The sequence below is a fragment of the Ahaetulla prasina genome, chromosome 5 (assembly GCF_028640845.1).
Source record: "Ahaetulla prasina isolate Xishuangbanna chromosome 5, ASM2864084v1, whole genome shotgun sequence".
NCBI classification, from domain to species: Eukaryota; Metazoa; Chordata; class Lepidosauria; order Squamata; family Colubridae; genus Ahaetulla; species Ahaetulla prasina.
In genome coordinates this window covers 59,447,760-59,469,766 of record NC_080543.1, presented here as the reverse complement: position 1 = coordinate 59,469,766, position 22,007 = coordinate 59,447,760, and the positions used below count along the sequence as shown (strand labels likewise).

Below are 22,007 nucleotides of genomic sequence, written 5' to 3'. Positions count from 1 at the left end.
GAAAGGTTCTCCCCACCAGCTCACCATCTGAGTCAGATGAACATTTTGCATTCAGCCTGGATGAATGAGCATGTCAAATGTTTCTCTAAAATGGATTGGCCAGGCTCTCTCAGTTGACAGCTTGCTGGGAAGTCCATGTTTTAGAGAAGACCATATTTCTTTCACTCATTAGTGTTGCAATTTCCCTCAGGGAACTTCTTTTCGTATCTATTTTTCTGCCAAAAAACTGTATGTATGAGCTGCCAACTCCCTGCAGGCTGCAGTTTCATTCCGAAGCACATTTTAGAGCACATTTAGAGTTTGTTCCGGGTCTGAGCTCCCATTCACATTTCAGTGCCAGTTGGGACCCCTGGAAGTTTCTGCTGTCTCAAAATATTAGTTTGTTGAGGAGTGTTCTGAAGCCCACCCAAACTGCAGAATACATGCTACCCATCTTTACTGGCTATCCACCCGAATATTTGGGAACTACTACTGAGATGAGAAGAACATATATGAGGGTCTTGTGTCATTCTGCATATATGTATAGCATGGCTTGCAGTAATGAATTGGTTAACTGAAACTTGAAATAAAAGGTCAGATAAAAACTGGTGTAATTTCCTTTTGCAGTATCTCTGACCTTTTCTTTTCTTTGTGCTCTGCTGAACTTTGATTATCAGAATTTTCTGTAAATTTCCCCACTTCTATTAAGGATCAAATATACTGGCTGTCGGGAGGAGCTAGAGAAGACAATACTTATCAAGAATTGTTAACAATTGTCAACATTTGTTAACCTTTAGTTTAATATATTCAGCAGGCTCGTGACTGGAAAATATCCTGACAAATTGTAATCCAGGTCTGGCAAGCTAAAATTGTGGTCTGGCTTACAATTCTACAATGCCCTGTATCACAAATGGCAGAAAATCTTCTGAAAATCAATGAGCGTTATTTTTTTCCAAACTGAATACAATTCAGTTAAATAAATAACATATTGCTATATTTAAGATAAATAATTTTAAGAAACTTATTCTCGTTTTTAAAGGTTTCCCCTCTACCAGTTGAGAAAACTTGGAGAACAACTCCAGTCAGATGATCAAATGTTCTTGCTTGGTGTAAAGTAATTCCTTGTGTTTTCTCTCTTGGACTAATAATGAAAGGATGGAAAGGCACAGCAGTCTGACAAAGTCTACTTTGTTTTAAACCTCCAATTTCATTTTATGAAGAAATTTGTGAACTTTTGTAACCAAGCAAGGTTTTTGGACAGGTGGAACTTGACAAAAGATCGTGTTATACCAGTATCTCCGGTATCTGCTAAAGCAGGGGTAGTCAACTTTTTTATACCTACCGCCCACTTTTGTATCTCTGTTAGTAGTAAAATTTTCTAACTGCCCACCAGTTCCACAGTAATGCGCCATGTATCGTCATCTGCGCATGCCTCTCGTGCATCATGGATTGGGTTTGGGGAGGGCGCCAGTTACCAGCTCTGCTTGTCTGTTACAGTGGGTGGTGGTGGGGGAGATGCGTGAGCTATTCTGGGATGAGACTCTTTTGTTTGCGGTCGCACTATAGCGCCATTTAGTTTCACTTATGTAATGTGAACTAAACTTATGCGTTATGGGTGATACAAATAGTATCTTTTCAGAAATTTAAATTGTCATAGGGAATTTTATGAAAACCTAATGAAAATGTTTTAAATAATGCTATGAAATTTTTTTAAAAAGTCAATTAAATTAAAAAAAAAGGAAAGTGCTTCAGTATCAGACAAAACCCCTACCACCCACCATGAAAGCTGAAACGCCCACTAGTGGGCGGTAGGGACCAAGTTGACTACCACTGTGCTAAAGCTAGAGATCCCTCCCCCACCCAACAATTGTGTTTCCCTGGCATGTTTTGAAAACAAAGATAGTTCTTTCTTCTCCAATGACATCATCCTGGGCTGGTAGATTTCTTGCTTTCTCATTGGGCAGGCTGCCTGTTATGACATCTCCCATTCCATTTCACCTTACCCAAGTTGGGAGGCAAGGCGTTAATACTTGCTATTGTCAAGAGATAAAAGAAAAGAGAAACCTATTTTGCTGAGCACTGGAACCAGGGAACAAACTCCATGAATGGCTGGTTTGAAGCAGAAGGGGAAGGTGCCAATTGGCTAGCATTCTCAGAGCTCAGCTACTGGTTAGTGGCTGAGCAATGATTGACAAAAACTCCTATTTGCAAACTCCAGACTCAGGTTTAACGCACATGGGATCTGTAAATGATGAAACCAGAGGAAGGAAACTGCTTTTAACGTATTTTGGACTGGTCTGCTGATAGAATGGCTGGCGATGTGGCAAAGTTCACTGATCTTTCACAATAACACTGGTTATTTTTAGTTTTAGACATTAATGTCACGAACCATTTGGTTAAAAAAAAATCCAAATTCTTTGCCTTGTGAATTTTCTCAGAAAGTACTATACATTTCAGATACATTGTTTAATTTCTTTTATACAGGGAAAATCAGATCTTTGAAGGTCCTAAAGCACAAAGCCTCCTGGTTTACCTGACTGAAATCTTTTGCAAAGAAAATCTATTTCTTATAAACATAATGAATTGTAAATCATCTCCTGTGACTAAACTGCATTACTTACTGCAATAAAAGTGTACTAGAAAAGACACTGACATACCATTACAATTAATTCTGAAAGTTCATTTTCCTGGAAAAGTTCAACTGAACAAAAGCAACAGTACTCTTAGCTAGTCAATGCAGCACCTGCTCTCACACAAGTCAAAGGATGAATAGACAAATTTGCTTTTATACCTGCATTTTCAGTGCAGAAATGTCTGCTCTTTTACCTGAGCTAAAGCTGAATATACTATGGGTAACCCTTGACTTATGGCTAAACCTTCCAGAATGAAGTGAAAATTTAGTGTTTTCACTAAACTTTAGGTCTATTCCTCCAGTGTTCCAAGGGATTTTATTAGTGAACACTTTCACTCTTGTGATTGTTCTTCCCAATGGAGCAGGAAAAAGACCTGGACCTCGTAGATGTGGTGGGAGACCTGGACCCTCTCTCTAGCGCTCCACTTAATGACAACTGGGACAGCCACATGACATCTCGCCCAAAATTGCTTTGCTCAATAACCAAGATGCTGAGCCCAATTGCGGACATAAATGGAGGACTACCTGTCACATTTTTATGACTGAGGGCTCCACTTAAATGCTTTTGGACAAGATGATGTTTTAAACTGAAGGTATGATTTGCAAGGGGAAGGGACTGAATCATATATTTGAACAGGGGTTTCCATTTTTAGAGGAAAATGGAGGTATGCTACCTACTTTCTACATTTAATTTTGCTAATCCTATTTGGAGAATTATATTTTAGTTTTCTATATTCCCATCTCAATACAACACTGTAGATTGAACTTTGCATCTGATGAGTAATTGGAGTGAATTCTCAAGACTGAAAGAGTCTGTGGTTGTCAAGAGATTCGTGTCATATTAGCTTTACATCAAAGATAGAAAAAAAATTATATGCTATGGTTATTACCAGAAGAACCTATTTTCAAGAATTATCTATATCTATATCTATATCTATATCTCTATCTATCTATCTATCTATCTATCTATCTATCTATCTATCTATCTATCTATCTATCTATCTCCTTTTAAAACTTGATATTTAAGATTCAGCTAACTTGTCAGTTTCTTCAAGAGTTGTGCTATGTTGTTGTTTCTCATTGTGGAAGTGCAAACTGTCCAGATACATCAATGTGTTCTAACAACACTGTGGATCTATCGGTGGTATGATGGCTATGAGAAAAAAATTAAAGAATATAATTGTATTATAATTGAATGTATGGAAATGTGCATACTTTTACATTTATGTACACCCTTGCCATCCACAATTTAAAGATGTTTCATATAAAAAGGAAATATCTAGATGTTTGCTTTCAGGAAACCACAGAATAGCAAAAGAAAGGCATTGGAGAGAGAATGAATAATTTTCATGTAATTAGGCAAGAGTATGCCTTTAAAATCATTTTTCTGCTTAGTTAGATTACTTGGCAGAGAACTCTATGGCTTAAATGCCAGAAGAGAGAGGGAGCCCTGACCTATATCACTGCCAGCCATACCTCAGGCATGATTATTGCAGCAGCTATGCAGATTGGAGGAGGCACTTCTTAATGGAGATTTCCTTTCCTGGGCACACAGCTCTGCATGCTCAAGAGGGACAACTTAATATCCCTCAGGTTTTCTACAGTGATTACTTCAATTAAGCTGTTAATCTGAAAAGTTTTCAAACTGCTGCCATTTAATTTACTTGGATATGGATGAGCAAACTGAGCTTCACATTCTATTGAGCATCATATAGGCTCAGGATTGGTGGTAGGGCCATTTCTATTTAGAAGTTGAGGAATACATTTTGAGGATGCTCTTGGAAGGCCAGATTGCACCACAGAGTTACCACTGAAATATTCAAAATGTAACATTATAAATACAAATTTTTGCTGAATTTCAAAAATATGTGTAAACTTTTGCCTGGGAGTGGTGGGTTAAAAAAAATAGCTTAAAGGAAGGATAAAATATGAATATGACCAATACAATATACCAGGGAAAGTATACTTTCTAGGTGCTGCTTTGTTGCTGATAATACAGGATAATGAAAGTAACTAAACTTAGATGTTAACTGAATTTAAATGCTTTCTCCCTAATGACTGGATCGCAGTGTGGATACAGGAAATTTCTTCAAAGCAATATAAGTAACAATAGACACATATTTGCTCCTGATTTATAAGTCTTCTGCTGTTCTAAATTTTGTCACTCAAGCAGAGTCTTCCAATTACGGCAAATTACATGGTAATTTTGGAGCATCAAGCTAAATAGAATAGAATAGAATAGAATAGAATAGAATAGAATAGAATAGAATTTTTTATTGGCCAAGTGTGATTGGACACACAAGGAATTTGTCTTGGTGCATATGCTCTCAGTGTTACATAAAAGAAAAGATATGTTCATCAAGGTACAACATTTACAACACAATTGATGATCAATATATCAATATAAATCATAAGGATTGCCAGCAACAAGTTATAGTCATACAGTCATAAGTGGAAAGAGATTGGTGATGGGAGCTATGAAACGATTAATAGTAGTGCAGATTCAGTAAATAGTCTGACAGTGTTGAGGGAATTATTTGTTTAGCAGAGTGATGGCCTTCGGGAAAAAACTGTTCTTGTGTCTAGTTGTTCTGGTGTGCAGTGCTCTATAGCGTTGTTTTGAGGGTAGGAGTTGAAACAGTTTATGTCCAGGATGCGAGGGATCTGCAAATATTTTCACGGCCCTCTTCTTGATTCGTGCAGTATACAGGTCCTCAATGGAAGGCAAGTTGGTAGCAATTATTTTTCTGCAGTTCTAATTATCCTCTGAAGTCTGTGTTTTCTTGTTGGGTTGCAGAACCGAACCAGACAGTTATAGAGGTGCAAATGACAGACTCAATAATTCCTCTGTAGAATTGGATCAGCAGCTCCTTGGGCAGTTTGAGCTTACTGAGTTGGCGCAGAAAGAACATTCTTTGTTGTCCTTTTTTAATGATGTTTTGATGTTAGCTGTCCATTTGAGATCTTGCGATATGATAGAACCCAGAAATTTGAAGGTTTTCTACTGTTGATACTGTGTTGTCAAGTATTGTGAGAGGTGGAAGTATGGAAGGGTTTTTCCTAAAGTCTACCACCATTTCTACGGTTTTGAGTGTGTTCAGTTCCAGATTGTTTTGGTTGCACCACAAGGCTAGTCGTTCGACCTCTCATCTATATGCGGATTCGTCATTGTCTCGAATGAGACCAATCACTGTTGTGTCATCTGCGAACTTCAGTAGCTTAACAAATGGATCATTGGAGATGCAGTCATTGGTATACAGAGAGAAGAGAAGTGGGGAGAGCACACAGCCTTGGGGCGCCCCTGTGCTAATTGTACAGGTATTCGATGTGATCTTGCTTAGCTTCACCTGCTGCTTCCTGTTTGTTAGGAAGGAATGTATTATGCTAAATGTATTATGCTAGCTGTTCACATTAGAAACAAAAAAGCTTCCAGATTATAATCATTATAAACTGTCTATCTGGACCCGTTCCAGTCCGGCTTTCGGCCCGGATACAGCACGGAGACGGCTTTGGTCGCGTTGGTTGATGATCTCTGGAGGGCCAGGGATAGGGGTTATTCCTCTGCCTTGGTCCTATTAGACCTCTCAGCGGCTTTTGATACCATCGACCATGGTATCCTCCTGCACCGGTTGGAGGGATTGGGAGTGGGAGGCACCGTTTATCGGTGGTTCTCCTCCTATCTCTCTGACCGGTGTTGGCAGGGGGGCAGAGATCGAGCCCGAGGCACCTCACTTGTGGGGTGCCACAGGGGTCGATTCTCTCACCTCTCCTGTTCAATATCTATATGAAGCCGCTGGGTGAGATCATCAGTGGTTTTGGGGTGAGGTACCAAATGTACGCTGATGACACTCAGCTGTACTTTTCCACCCCGGGCCACCCCAACGAAGCTATCGAAGTGCTGTCGCGGTGTCTGGAAGCCGTATGGGTCTGGATGGGGAGAAACACGCTCAAGCTCAATCCCTCCAAGACGGAGTGGCTGTGGATGCCGGCACCCCGGTACAGTCAGCTGCAGCCGCGGCTGACTGTTGGGGGCGAGTTATTGGCCCCAATGGAAAGGGTGCGCAACTTGAGCGTTCTCCTGGATGGATGGCTGTCATTTGAAGATCATTTGACGGCCGTCTCCAGGAGAGCTTTTTATCAGGTTCGTCTGATTCGCCAGTTGCACCCCTTCCTTGACCGGGATGCCCTATGCATGGTCACTCATGCGCTCGTGACCTCTCGCTTGGATTACTGCAATGCTCTCTACATGGGGCTCCCCTTGAAGAGCATCCGGAGGCTCCAGTTAGTTCAGAATGCAGCTGCGCGGGTGATAGAGGGAGCCACTCATGGCTCCCATGTGACACCACTCCTGCGCAGGCTGCACTGGCTACCTGTGGTCTTTCGGGTGCGCTTCAAGGTTTTGGTTACTATCTTTAAAGTGCTCCATGGCATAGGGCCGGGTTACTTATGGGACCGTCTACTGCCACCAATTGCCTCCCACTGACCCGTACGCTCTCACAGGGAGGGACTCCTTAGGGTGCCGTCCGTCAGGCAGTGCTGACTGATGACACTCAGGGGAAGGGCCTTCTCTGTGGGGGCTCCCACCCCCTGGAATGAACTTCCCCCAGGACTTCGCAAACTTTCTGACCTTCCAACCTTTCGCCGCGAGCTTAAGACACATCTATTTATTTGCGCAGGACTGGCCTAGAATTTTAGTTTTTAAATTTTAGCTTTTTAAATGGGTTTTTTTACTATTTTAATTATAATTTTAAATTTGGCCTAATTCAATAAGTTTTTAAAATGTTTTTATCTTGTATTTATTCTTGTGCTGTTTTATCAGGCTGTAAACCGCCCTGAGTCCTTTGGGAGATAGGGGGGTATAAAAATTTGATTAAATAATAATAATAATAATAATAATAATAATAATAATAATAATAATAATAATAATAATAATAATAATAATAATAAAAAAAAATAAATAATTAACATCATATACTATCAGCAGGTTATGTGACATCAGTTTTAAAGATTTTCAGCTTTGATCAAATTAAAAGCATACCACTTTATTAAAAAATGGGTTACATAGTTATGGGGTTTTTTTTAAGCTGCTATTTTTAAAGAGACATTTATGTCACAGCTGTGTCTGTTTCTTTCCCCATACATTTCACCATGACTAGAAAGAGAATATCTGGGCTTTGTGCTCTCCCCACTTGTCTTCTCTCTGTATACCAATGACTGCATCTCTAACTATCCATCTGTTAAACTACTGATGTTCACAGATTGCACAACAGAGATCGGTCTCATTTGAGACAATGATGAATCCACATACAGATGGGAGGTTGAACAACTAGCCTCATGGTGCGACCGGATCAATCTGGAACTGAACACACTCAAAACCGTAGAAATGGTGGAAGACTTTAGGAGAAACCCTTCCATACTTCCACCTCTCACAATACTAGACAACACAGTATCAACAGCAGAAACCTTTAAATTTCTAGGTTCTATCATATCGCAAGATCTAAAATGGACAGCTAACATCAAAAACATCATCAAAAAAGGACAACAAAGAATGTTCCTTCTGCGCCAACTCAGTAAGCTCAAACTGCCCAAGGAGCTGCTGATTCAGTTCTACAGAGAAATTATTGAGTCTGTCGTGTCCCACTCCTCCGTTGACGGCCGGGTCAGGGAAGTCTGTATCAAGCGTGCCTCTGCAGCTCTGCCAAAGTCCTATCAGAGTTCTGCAGGCAGGAGACCAGGAAGTGACTTCAGCAATCCAAGTTAGACTTTGCCTGACTCAGAGAATGCCAGAAAGCAGATCCTTTATATAGGCCATGGGGTGTGGCTCCATGACTCAGCACTTATCCAGGCCTGCCCGTCCCTTCTTTTTGCTGACGTCGCCTCTCAGTTCTCCGGAAGCGAGGATCTCTCCAGCCTCCAGCTGTTGATAATCTGAGCTCATGACTGGCTTCACATTCTTCAGGCTCACATGCTGTGGGGGAGGGGTTTAGTTGCTCCGTTTGCCTGGGCATGGTGCCAGGACTGGGGGCTGAAGGCACGTCAGGCCCTTCGTCTTGCTCGGCCTGTCCGGGTATGGTGCCAGGGCTGGGGGCTGGAGGCATGCCAGGACATTCTTCCGAACTATCAGTGTCCGGCAGGAGATAAGAGGGGCCCGGTTGCGGCAGGGGGAGCGAGCGAGACACAACAGAGTCTGTCATTTGCACCTCTATAAATGTCTAGTTCGGTTCTGCAACCCTACAAGAAAGACACAGACTTCAGAGGATAATTAGAACTGCAGAAAAAATAATTGCTACCAACCTGCCTTCCATTGAGGACCTGTATACTGCACAAATCAAGAAGAGGGCCGTGAAAATATTTACAGATCCCTCACATCCTGGACATAAATTATTTCAACTCCTACCCTCAAAACAATGCTATAGAGCACTGCACACCAGAACAACTAGACACAAGAACAGTTTTTTCCCAAACGCCATCACTCTGCTAAACAAAGAATTCCCTCAACACTGTCAAACTATTTACTAAGTCTGCACTATTTACCAAGTCTTCTCATCGTTCCCATCACCCATCTTCTTCCACTTATGACTGTATGATTGTAACTTTGTTGCTTGTATCCTTACGATTTATATTGGTATTGATTGTTTCCTATGACTATCATTAAGTGTTGTATTTTAGAATTCTTGATGAATGTATCTTTTCTTTTATGTACACTGAGAGCATATGCATCAAGACAAATTCCTTGTGTGTCCAATCACACTTGGCCAATAAAAAAAAAAATCTATTCTAAAAAGTTCACAGATTGCATAAAGAACAGAAAACTGGTAGCATACTGTAAGACAAGAATACAATCCTACACTATGGGAAGATAACTTTACCACATCTTCTAGCCTCTCTCTAATGATGATGAGTTTACAGATGCTTTGGAATGATGATTTTTAGAAATGTATCATTGGTGTTGTGGCATTAGGACTATGATTGTATCCTCATTTGCATCTGAGCACAGCACAATATGATTTGGCAACATCTGTTATGTTTCTGCTGGATTTCCATGCTTTTGCCTTCTTCCAGCCCCCAAGACTAGAAGACAGACAGCAGTTGCCTTTCAACATTCTCTCCAAGTTTGTGAGCAGAGAAATTGGATGGCTGATTTCCCCAAGTTCCTACAGATTGATTAATTTGCTAATTTTTAAATGACATCCATTCCCCCTAGCTAGGTCAGAAGCACTTACATGTTCTGAAAAAGTTCAGTAGGAGGAAGTCCCCCTCGTGTTGTCTTTACTTGAGATAAAATCCAAGCATAGAAAACCACTTGAAAGATAAATATGCAAAGAAAGACTAGATACTCACATGCACCCTCAAGAATTTCTCTGAAACGTGCTTGAAAGAACTTTAAACAGTAAATCTAAATCTTCAAACTTAATGTGTATTGCCTGTGATTCACTGTTCAGAGGGGAGAGCAAAACCTGACCTAACATGCAGAACAAAAACAATAGTAGAGGGGGACTGGGAACTCTATAAGTGAAAAAAACTGCTGTTGCAAATTATTAATGGAAAAGGCTGAGGATTCTCTGAGGATTGATTGAATCATCCCATCTTATGGTTTTGGCCTCAAGTATGGCAGATGTTCAAGTTGAAGCCATAGTCAGGTTCTTTACTGTACTCAACCTGATTTACAGATGGTACAGAAGCTCAGGTGTTCTGGCATTTCTGTGCATTAGTTTATCCAGCTATGGATCATGCTCTGGCTTGGGAATAGAAAGTCAAATAAACTTTTATCTGATGTGAAGTTTCAATACACCAATATATTATCCAAATCTCATGCATTCAAAAGACGCTGCATGAGACTTCTGGTTTGATATCATGGTGAGATTGGAAGCAAGGAACGGGGCTCCATGAACTTGCACCAAATCCTCCTCATTGCAGGGCCTCCCAAGGGGCTAAAGTCACCCTGTAAGGGTGACAAAGAAAGGAGGGTAACCCTGCAGGTCGTGGACAACAGCAGCTCTCCAGCTCGACCCAGGGATTCCATCCCATCCAACGACTAAGAGGAGAGGCAGCCATTATGGCTGCCATGAAGCTGGGGCAGCCAAAGAAACAAAGAATGTGCTGGAGCAGTGTAGATGAACAGTAATTGGAACTGGGTGAGGTTATTCCTTTTTTACCTAGAACCTAACCCCAAAGAAAATAAACCCTGGAAAAGAGACTTTTTGAAATGCTTGTCAAAGCAGCGAATAATTACAGAAAGAAAAATTATAGAGCTGAAAGAAAAGGAACTAAAAGGAGAGCGCAAAATCTTTAAAATATAAAAAGATTGATTTTTAAACTTTATTGGCAATATTTTAGTAAGGCATTTTAAAATGCTGGAATTATTTGTCTGAATATTGACTATTTACAAAAAACTGAAATAAGTATGTCAGATTTCGTGCAATTTTGAAATTCAAGCTGAAGGCACCATCTACTGGTGAATAGAATATATACTAAATGCCTACAACCTTGGGAAGTACTGATAAGACAAAGGAAAAAAAGTGGAAATAAATAATGCCTGGAAAGCTGCTGTGCTATCTACTGTTCTATATTTGTCTACTTCATAGTAATTGGTGGTTTGACTGTGAGATTATGGAAGACATCTAAAGAAAGCGACTTTTAAATGCAAAGATCTATGACTAAACTTACAGAGTGGATTTAAGGAGACATTTGGAAATCTTCCTGGATTACCTAAATGGAACTAATTGAATAACTGTGGGACACAAAGAACTATAACTATTGCATTCCCCTGAGGAGTAATGCTAGGATTGAGCAAATAGTTTCTAAGCTGGCTTTCTGAGATCATAGACAATTGAGACTTTGGGGCAGTGACAGAATACTGACAGGCTATTGAGCAATATTTAGACCTATCAAAATAAGACAAGATGTTGCATCAGGGAAGATGAGTGGATTTCAAAAAGAAATTGTGTTGATGCGCCAAAGTATTTATGATATGTTGATAAAGAACCACAGGGAAATAAAAGAATGCATGACATTGTGGGGAAATCAGAAATGTTCAACAAGGGACAATGAATAAAGATCATAAAACACAGGAAATAGAGTAGATAATAGAAATACCAGAGGAAAAGAAAGAACAGATAAATCAACAAATAAAATAAGAAGAGGAGAAGACAATGAATATATGAATCAAATAAGGGACAATATATATTAAGAGATCAAAAAATAGGATTGGATCAGTGATGAAATTCAAATATTTTTACTAACAGTTCTGTGGCCATGGCTTGGTGGGCATGGTATGACTTGGTGGGCATGGCAGGGGAAGGATACTGCAAAATCTCCATTCCCACCCCACTCTGGGGCCAGCCAGAGGTGGTATTTGTCGATTCTCCAAACTACTCAAAATTTCCGCTACTGGTTCTCCAGAACCTGCTGGATTTCACCCCTGGATTGGATAAAAAGAAAGATATTTTAGAAGAGAAGAGAGGGGCTTGGGCAGATCCTCAGGAGGTATGGCAGCAAAAGACAGTAGAGATGGAAAAAATGTTTGGGTTAAATAGGAAAGATGTAGACAGAGACAAAGACCCAAGGGAGAAGTTTGGGAGGCAAGTAAAAAAATGAATAAGAATTGAAATACTAAAGTGGGCAGGAGATGATGGTTAGAAAGGGAATGCTGTTTAATAATAAGATTGGCTTTATTGAGAACTAGAATAGAGGTAGAAACAAGATCAAGGGGGAATATCATTATACATATTTTATATAATATACTAAAAGTAATAGCTAGATGTAAAGGTTAGATGTTGAAAGATGATATCACTATGTACATTTAAATAATATTGTGATTGTTATTAGAAAGGTGCACAAAAACACTGAACAACTAAACAATGAAGGAACACACTCTAATACAAATATGTATAATAATACAATTACATAAGAATGATTAATGTAATAAATCTTAATATTACTATTATTATCTGTATTTAAATGAATGATACCCAGATGCCTCACTGTTCATATAATGATATTGATGTATATCCAAAAATAATTTAAAAAAGAAAAGATGTTGCAGGGTGAGGAAGTATTTTATAGTTATTTTGGTAATATTTACCAACAAATTTGTGAAACATCATTTTCAGTAAAGATGTATTCAAGGACCACCTTAAAGTTTGTTAAAATTGTTGTCAAATAAGGAGCGTGCTAAACTCAGGAACCAAACTTTAGCCAACTTTGAATGGACGTGCACTCCATCTAAAAATATAGGACTACACCTAGGAATACTTTTTGAACCTCAGTTACAGGTTCAAATGATGGCAGTTACAATAGTTGTGAAACATTTTGAATTGATTGGATTTGGTAACTGTAGATGCTTTACAATGCATCTTACAATATATTTAAATAGGCAAAAATTGCAATTGATAAAAGTAAAGTCTCTCTTCAGTCAACCTGGATTCTTAGTGACTATGTGGACACATGTATCTTGTCTTAATGGCAACAATATGTTTTGCCGCTGCTTTTGTCTGGATTGTTTTTTCAAGATTTCAATCTAGGCTATAATTCTGATTTTTTTCTGGTGGTCTCCATTTAAATATGAATGAAATCTAACTCTGTTTGATCAGCCAAGATTTGACTAGGTGCTGCCTTTTGCTGTGACACATACAGTATCTTTTGCTCTTTAATTTGTCTGAGAAAACATCTTCAATCAGCTTTGGTGTGGATATGTATGCACATATATACAAACTGAAATAGAACAAAGCATAGGAATTTGCATTCTGCACACAGCTTCTGATTCATCAGCTTCCACTATGGAAAAAGCCAGTTCAACAAATATGCAAGTAGTCCTCAACTTATGACCACAGTTGGAACCAGAATATCTGTTGCTAAGAAAGGGGATTGTTAAGTCAGTCATGCCTGATTTTATGACTCCTTTTGCCATGGTTGTTAAATGAATTGTGTGATTGTTAAATGAATCTGGCTTCCCCATTGACCTTGTTTGCTGAAAGCTTCCAGGGAAAGTCACAAATGGTGCTCAGATGACCCTAAAACATTGCAACCATTGTAAATACATGTTGGTTTCCAAGTGTCCGAATTTGGATTATGTCACCATGGGGATAGAACAAAGGTTGTGAGGTCAATTACTAAATCATTTGCTTAGCACTGTCATAATTTTGAGCAGTTGCTAAAAGAATGATAGTAAAATAAGAACAACCTGTAGAGAACAAAAGGGATAGGCTTGATTTTGCTGTATTTTTGAAAAGGAGCTTGCCTCCCTCTGGTAACAATTTATGTTAGTAGCATTCTAGGATTCATACCGCCAAAATTTGTCAAAAATGGCTGACTGTGGTGGTCTGATTCAGACCAAGACAGTTGCAAGTTATTTCAAAGTTAAAGAAAGCACGCACACACAAACACACACAAAGGAAGATCACAGAGTGAAATATACTCATCCAATGTCATTGCCAGTTACAATGAATATTTTATTCTATAGCAGCATAAAAACAGCTCTGAGAAACATAGAGTACATTCATTGCAAATACCAAAAATTTTGTGTACAAAAAAGATATGAAAACCTGTTATTTTGTTCTGGGAAAATATATTTCCCAGAACAAAATAACGGCAAAAACCATTTTCAAAGTTGAATTCTACCAGACTTGATGGACAGGCTATCATAACTTTTCACTGTAGTAGTTCAGTTTTTAAATAAGCTATTTTTCCTCACACCAATTTTAACAGGAGGAAAAATACAGCTGATTCATACTGATGTAACTGTACATTTATTTATTAAAATTCTACACTACCCATCCCACCTAAATCACCTACAACACCACAGCTTTCACCCAGTTATGCCCAGAAGTGATGGGGCGCGTTGGCAATTATAAATGTGAACTGATGTCACTTATTATTCTATCCTTAAAAAGTGAATCCTAAGTTGCATCTTCAGGACTCTCCTATGACACAAAGACTGCATAATTTCTATTGGTTCAAGAGGACCCTCAAGTTTGCATGGCATGCACAGGGCAAAAAATAGGCATAGCCAGGATCCTTTGGGGAAAGAAAATTCTGAATCCTAAGTGCAAAAAGAGCTAGGCATTTTGCTCTGACCTAATCTGGTAAACTGAAAGCAATGTTGGTAGGCTACACTAGTCTACATCTTTACATTTATATGCTGTACTATAGATGGGGACAATTCCACATAGCATGTTTTTAAGTCTCTGCAATACAGTTTGCCTCTTAATCAGCATTTGATGTCAAGATAGCAGAAGCACAGGGAGGTTCTTTTTAATAAAAGGTTTTAACATTTTCATTTTTCAGCACCAACCAATATGGATCTACTTTACTTTCCTCTTAGGCAAATTATTAGAAAGCTATGGAAATTATGACCTATCATGCACTAATCCTATAAATATCTAAACAAATAGCTATTTAATTTTCTTGGCCAAACAGGACACATCCCTTTTTAAAAAGAAAAAGGACAGGCGATGAGAGGAGTTAGTAATTCAGGATTGCAATTTTTTAAGCTTTGTAGAATAAATGAACTGTCAAGCCACACTTCATTGGTTTTGATGCAGTTTTCCACTTATAAAATATGTGAGATGGTTTGTATGGCAATCCTTTTTAAATTATGTAAGAGGCATAGAGACTGGTGTGAAGGCAGGTGACTGACAGGAAGTGCTGAGCAATGGAAAATGTGCTTATGACAACATGGAGAAATTTAAAAAGATGGTTGTGCAAACATGAAGATCAGGAGTTGTGGAGAATGTCCACTTTCTTGGGTTGCAGTTATTTTCTGTGAAAAAAGAACACCATGCACAAGGCCAACTCTATCTGCCAAGGTGCTGACGACTGGAATATTCTTGCTATCTGTCCTAGAAAGGCAGATTCTCCAGCAAGTACACCTGCCCAATCAAAACAGCCGTTGGATCTTGCCAAAAGGCACCTTTTTATCTTTTTGTTGTCATGGAATGAATAATTAAATATTTAAGAACATTGTGTTTCATTATTGTGTCATATAGCACAAAACAGCAAGTCACCCAATAATACCAACTCTGTGCATTTTTAATGACTTAATCTCAAAATGCAAAATGATGTCCTTTAAAAAAAACAACAGATGCTCATAAACCCAACATTAGTTATAACTGCCTTGCTGCAGAGCTGAAGACATGAAGAGACCCTAGAATATTTCAGTATCAACCTCCTGAAATGGAAAAGAAGCAGCCGTTAGGGCACTCACACAAAACTCTAGAGGAAATACTCCAATACCAGTATAAAATGCACCATGGGTGGAAAACCCTTTGAACCACAATGTCCATACAGGTTGCCTTCATCTGGTATGGTCTCCACATGTGCAATATTTTCCACTTCTTCCGTTCAGTGATGCACACTCTTTCACAGGACTTCCCCCACCAATCCCAATTACAGGAGATGAAAATTCAGGCTAGTCAGCTAATTAGTAGTGGAAGAAATGCAGAATATCTACCTGCTAGCATCTGCATAAAAAGTATACTTCAATCTAATGACTGAGACTACAGCATTATTTTAATGGAAGGCATTATTTCCTGTTTACCTCATAAGGTAGACAAATTACTTGAAGGGTGAATCCAGGAGAAGAGGATGGGAGGGAGAAACCATCTGTCTGCTAATCCTCTCAGTGTCGTTCAGAATCATCAAACAAAATATTTCTGTGGGATATTTGACTAACATATGATGGGCTACCATTATGCAGTGGATCTGGTGCTGTTTGGCTGAATTATTGCAGAATAAGATGACTGGAATTGTGGACAAGAGCACACACTATTGCTGCAGATTTCAGTGCATCTAATAACTACTGGGCTAAGGCAGGCTGTTCTCTTTAAAAAACACAACTTTCTGCATAGCTCTGACAGAGGAAAGGGAGAAAATTTGGATGGCTATTTATTTCTTTATAATAATCAACTGCACAAATAGCAACTCTGAGCAGTGTACAACAATGGGATAAAATAGCAAACATAAAAACAATAGATAACATTATTTAAAAATGTATCAGTAAATATCCTCTAAAGCAAAAAAAAAAAACCTTAGGCGAAGGGAGGATAAAAATGCCCCCTCCCCACAAACAATAAAGCTATCTACACAAGTCTCCAGTTCCCTAGGAGTCCCAGACCTGATCTATAACAAGCCTTTTCAAAAAAATCAAAAGGGATGGAGTTGGTTTAATGTTTCTTTTGGGAGGAGAAAGATGTTCCATAAAGTGGACATCACAGCTGAGAAGGCACATCTTCTGGGACCCACCAAATGCAGGCCCCTAGCTGATGGTATCTGCAGCATGCCTTCTCTGCCAGAGCTAATGAGACATTTAACCACAGCAGATCTCAATACAAAAATATTAAACTTGAGATCTTATTTTGAGCATACCATTCAAATTGAAAAATTGTCCATTGTACCCCATGCTCTACTCCAGTGCATATGGAAACAGCAAGTTCCTTTCTTCTGGGTAGGAACAGTACAGCTGACTATCAGGCAGAGATTTAAAAAGGAAGGGCAAGCAATTGTTGTTTGGATACTCTTTTGTTCCACACACACACACACCGCCCCTTCATCTTCTGGTACCAATTGTACAAGGTGAACCCACCCAGTCCATGAGCTGAGACTATTTCCTACTGAGAACAGTTATAACAACAACAAAAAAAAACCATGTTCTCAAAAAGGCAACTGCTAAGCTAGCTTACTTGCTGATTGATTCACCTGACACAGACCAAATCAGCTCCGGTCTATTTATTTTTCATCTGAGTCAGCAAGCAAAATGCTGCTGCATATGGCAGATGAGAAGTAAGAGACAACTTGACATGGGTATCTGACAGGGGCAGGATTTACTGCAGTTTAATACAGGCTTAAGAACTGCCTTATTATGCTTTCAAACCACCATATTATTCACCCTTTAGATAGCAAACCCCTACAGGGAATTATCCAGAAAGATCTATGAACACATCAAGAATATGCTGCACAGCCTCTGATACCATGATTCCATTCCCCACCCCAAAGTTAAAGATGAATGTGTTTGCATATATAACCTGAAAAAGCACCATTGACATATTAGTGGCACTTTTAGAAGACTTAGGAAAGCCTCAAGATGTGTACAAAACCTGCACAGAGAAAAAAACAGGGGGAAAATATTTTCTTGCTCGTCCCTAGAGAAAAGCCTACCTAGCAAAAATATTCTTGGTGATCACAGAATGATAAATTAGAAGAAAAGTGGATGGAAGAAAGGTTGGGACAGCAACCTGTTTGCTTTGCTATCAGTGGTGGACCTGCTGGTGGTAAGTCTGACTGCTGGTGCTGGTGGGGGGATGAATGGATCCTAGGATGGGAGTAGACAGGGACAATATTCCCTTCCCATCTGAACAGATTTACAAATTCATAGTTTTCCAGCTCTTCCACATACATACAGCCTTCCCATAATTCCTTGTCCTACACTGACACTATTTGAAGCTATTTGAAGTCAGCTACTCTATTGTAGAGAAAGAAATTCTACTAGTTCAGCTCTTACTTGGATATCATCAACCTCTTCTCTGCCAAAATAGCAAGTGTGGCTGTGAGCTTAATTTTTCTAGAATCACCCCACTCACTCCAATCTGTGCCAACAGCATGAATAGGAATATTTCCAGCCCATCATAGACAGACCAGAAGAACTGCTACTTCCACATTCAATTCAGTTTCCCCAAACATAAGGTATACTTTAAATACTCCAAACTTTATGGCAGGAAAAGGAAACATATTTTGACCAGAAATCCTTGGATCTTCATGGGAATAAAAAACCCTAACCCTAAAAAAACCAGCTAAACCCATGATGTTTTCCAGCTGGCCATCTCTGAAACTCTTTTTCACAGTAACCTGCTATTTAGCATGCTTAAAGAAGCAATGGAATGCAAAAGCCATCTTCACAAAGGTCCTCAGAATCACACACTCGATACCTAACTTATAGAACAGGACCTTCTGGACAACATAGAGAAGAGTTATTTAGGTGCACTTTTGCCCCATCATAACCGCTTCATAATTCATGGAATAGACCAGGCCAAAGCCTTTCTGGAGCATGAGGTCTCCAGCGTGTGTGAAGGAAGGTGAAATAAATGAAGATAAATGGAAAAAGAAATGGAATGCTAAAAAGGCAAAATCAAATTCTAAAAACCACAAATCACTTCTTTACATTGCACAACCAAAAATTGCATCTTCTATGAATCATTTATATATTTAAAAAAGAAGGCTATCAAGACATAAAGATGTCTTTAAAGCAAGGCTGACTCAGAACCAGTTAACTATTTTTTTAATTTGTGAGAGGAGTTTTGACAAAGCCTGCTGTTTAAAGCAGACTTGCTGGGAAGGTGGCTGATAGCAATTAGCTCTGTGTATAGGGTTTTCTGCAAGAGCCATTGCAATCGAATATAATCCAACTATTCTTACCATTTTCATTAGGGGCCTTGCCTTTTCCATTTGTTGCTCCAGCACCTTGTCTCTGAGAAAGAAAAGGAGGAAAAGGATGTTCATTAGCAGTTTGTTACAAGCTACATTAGAAAAAACACATTGTTATGAACCTAGTACCCATTTCCATTCCTACTCAACATCAGTGTACTATGGTTGTGGTCCAAACATTTTTCTCCTTCCAACAAGATTTCTGTGTTTTGAATTCTTTGGCCTTTGTTCCTATAGCTACAAATCAAATTCTAATACTCTCTAGCAAGTGTTACTCTGAGCCTTAATGTGATCTTTCAATGTAGGAAACAATACAAGGCTTCATGACATATTTATCTCTAAAATGTGTTTAATTCATTTGAAAGCCATCTAACTTGATTGTCATCATTACTTTTTTTACTAAAGAATTTCATAACTATACATTGTGTGAATCTGTCTGAAACTCACAGTATTTAGCTTTCTTAGATGAACTCACATTTGAAGATTATGAGTTAGAAAGCTATTTCCTACCCTCTTGTGTTGTATTCCATCATATTCATCTGGCAAAATTAATTTTGACTCCTTTCTCAATAATTTCCAGACACCAATAAGAGTTTCTGCCTTTTCATTGTAGCTGCATGTTATATCAATATTTTCACTGATTCTTTCTTGCTCCAGTGCGGATCATGAAAAGAACTGACTGAAGGAGGACACTGTCTTGATCAGAGATAGCTTATAGGGAAAATCATTCCTTGCTATTAAGTAGTTTCCTAAACTGGACCTGCAGAATACCTTTTCTGACATGTCTAACCCCTGCCTTCCTCAAATTTGTATTTGATCATCAGGAGAAAATAGGTTGATCTGCTGATTAGCATGAAGACTTTTTTCATATTTTGGCTATTGAAGGGAAAACTAAAACAAGAGAATGGCATTGCAACAGAAGTATAGGGACTTTTCAATAAAAACTGAAGGGGGCTAGCTTGAATTAGAAATATTTGTACAACAAATAAAGCTGGCACAATGTGTTGCTGAAGATAATCAGCCATTATTAATGCAACCATTTTCTTTCAGCTGAGAGGCCAGCTGCATCGAAGGCTTTCAAAAATGGCACTGCTGTTGCAACAGTTTTCCACAGAGTCAAAATTATGAAGTAATTAGAGTGTATATTGGGAAGAATCAGATTCCCTCAACTACAGTATTAAGCTATCCATTGACTTTAGATCCATCCATAAGGGATGGTGTGAAGATTCAGTGAAGAGAGGAGAAAGCAATGAATGCTGCCTGAATGTCTTGGAGGCCAGCAATGCAAACATGAAGTTAAAAATAAATGTTTAAAATCTTAATGAATGTTTCTCCCTCCAGTTCAGGACCACTTGCTTCAAACTCTTAGACCATGGAAACTAATGTTATAATAAATATATTAGTTTTTAAAGTGCCACAAGCTTCTTTATTGTTTTTATCTGAGTCTTATCTAGTCAATAACTATGAGAACCATCATAAATTGCCTGAGACTCCTACATATTGAATGTTTGATTATGATTAGTGGGTAAAAGAATGTAGGGAAGACACTTTTGAAATATAAATCAACATCCTCCTGGCCTTGAGTTCCTTCTATTAGAGTCACTTCTTAAGAATAAGATGTTTTTAAGGAATCACAGCAGATGCTTTCCATTATGCCCAGCTGGAAAATGCCTGGTTTAAGGAAAGAAAAGTGCACACATTATCTCCATTATGTTCTGCAGTGGGACATACTAAGCCATGTCACATATGCATAGTATCTTCAATTATTTTCTGCAGAGGGGCTTACTAAGCCATGTCACATATGTATACTATGCTTCATGAGAGAAAAAGTAATGTAAACCATCTTTTCCATATTTTATTTAAGCAATTTATATCCAGTTCCACTACAGAGTCCTGGTTTGCTGACAAAATTGCAGTTATAACTAAACCTGGTGATGTCCAACCCAAAGTACACTCAGTTTGAAAGGAACTTGCAGTGTGTAAACACGTATGGGTAAGGGCAGGAGCAAATTCAAACTGCCTTTGCAATGAACAAGCTATTTGCTAACTAGAGGGGAACAATCTGGTCCATTTCAAAGTCACAAGTAGTTTACTATTTCCTCCATCAACTTCTATCAAATTGTATGTTTTAATAAGGATTCACTTTAGTTTTAATGGCTGAAAACTGAGAATACATCAGGTAAGCACACTAAAATGATACCACAGTTGTCTCCAAGCAGATGAATTTCATATGTGTTGGACACCTTGTCCCGTAATTCCTATTTTTTTGTATTCAATAGAGTTCATGGGAGTTGTACTCCCATGCATCTAGAAGCCACCAAGTTGCACCAAGCAAATACTACTCATCGTAGTAAAGAAGGCAGAAGCATAATTTCTTTCACTATCGCTTGCTGATGAGCTATCTCAGCTACAATTAACATGAATATAAAAACACAATGATTATACATTAAAAAAGATAAACAATGTTGTTGTTATGAAGCTTAGGAGGTAATGTAGTTTATGGCTGCTTGGGGCCATATAAATTTTTAAGTTACTGGTTTTGCAAAACATCAAAGAGACATCATTAAAAACTACACAAAAAACCTAAGTCATTTTAAATCTCATTTAAAACCACAGAGAATGATATGCATTATCATGAGAATTATATGGCATAAACCTTATGTTTCCAGAATTGTCAAAATTCCATTCCTACCTCTGAAAAAGTTGCAATTATTTTTTGGAACTAAAAAGCCTTAAACTATCTCTATTAATTCTTTTCATCCATTTCTATCTTGTCTTTTGTTTTTTAATGCCAAGGCAAATTGCTGCTGTTGTGATTTTTGTTTGGCAAAAGCTCAAATGGCAAAGCTGTGTTGTTGCTGGATAGGTGGGACAGAACAACTATTTTATGTTTTAGGTGTTGAGGGACAACACTGATGTACTGATCTTGCAGAAGCTTTTGCAGCACATCCGTTTGGAGTCTTCATTCCAGGGAAGAAAT

General features: G+C 38.6%; 1 protein-coding gene across 2 annotated transcripts in view; it reads right to left on the bottom strand.

Annotated features, from left to right (window-relative positions):
• PCP4 (Purkinje cell protein 4) overlaps nt 1-22,007 on the bottom strand; it is a 68,267-nt gene that overhangs the window by 25,605 nt on the left and 20,655 nt on the right. The window contains exons 2-3 of one of the 2 annotated variants that reach the window (XM_058186373.1): nt 19,019-19,070; nt 11,855-12,032 (exon numbers count right to left, since the gene is read on the bottom strand). In XM_058186373.1, coding sequence (XP_058042356.1) covers nt 11,855-11,882 — 28 coding nt within the window. In that variant the 5' untranslated portion in view covers nt 11,883-12,032; nt 19,019-19,070. The remainder of the gene's footprint in view (nt 1-11,854; nt 12,033-19,018; nt 19,071-22,007) is intronic. The other variant, XM_058186372.1, reaches the window with a different exon arrangement.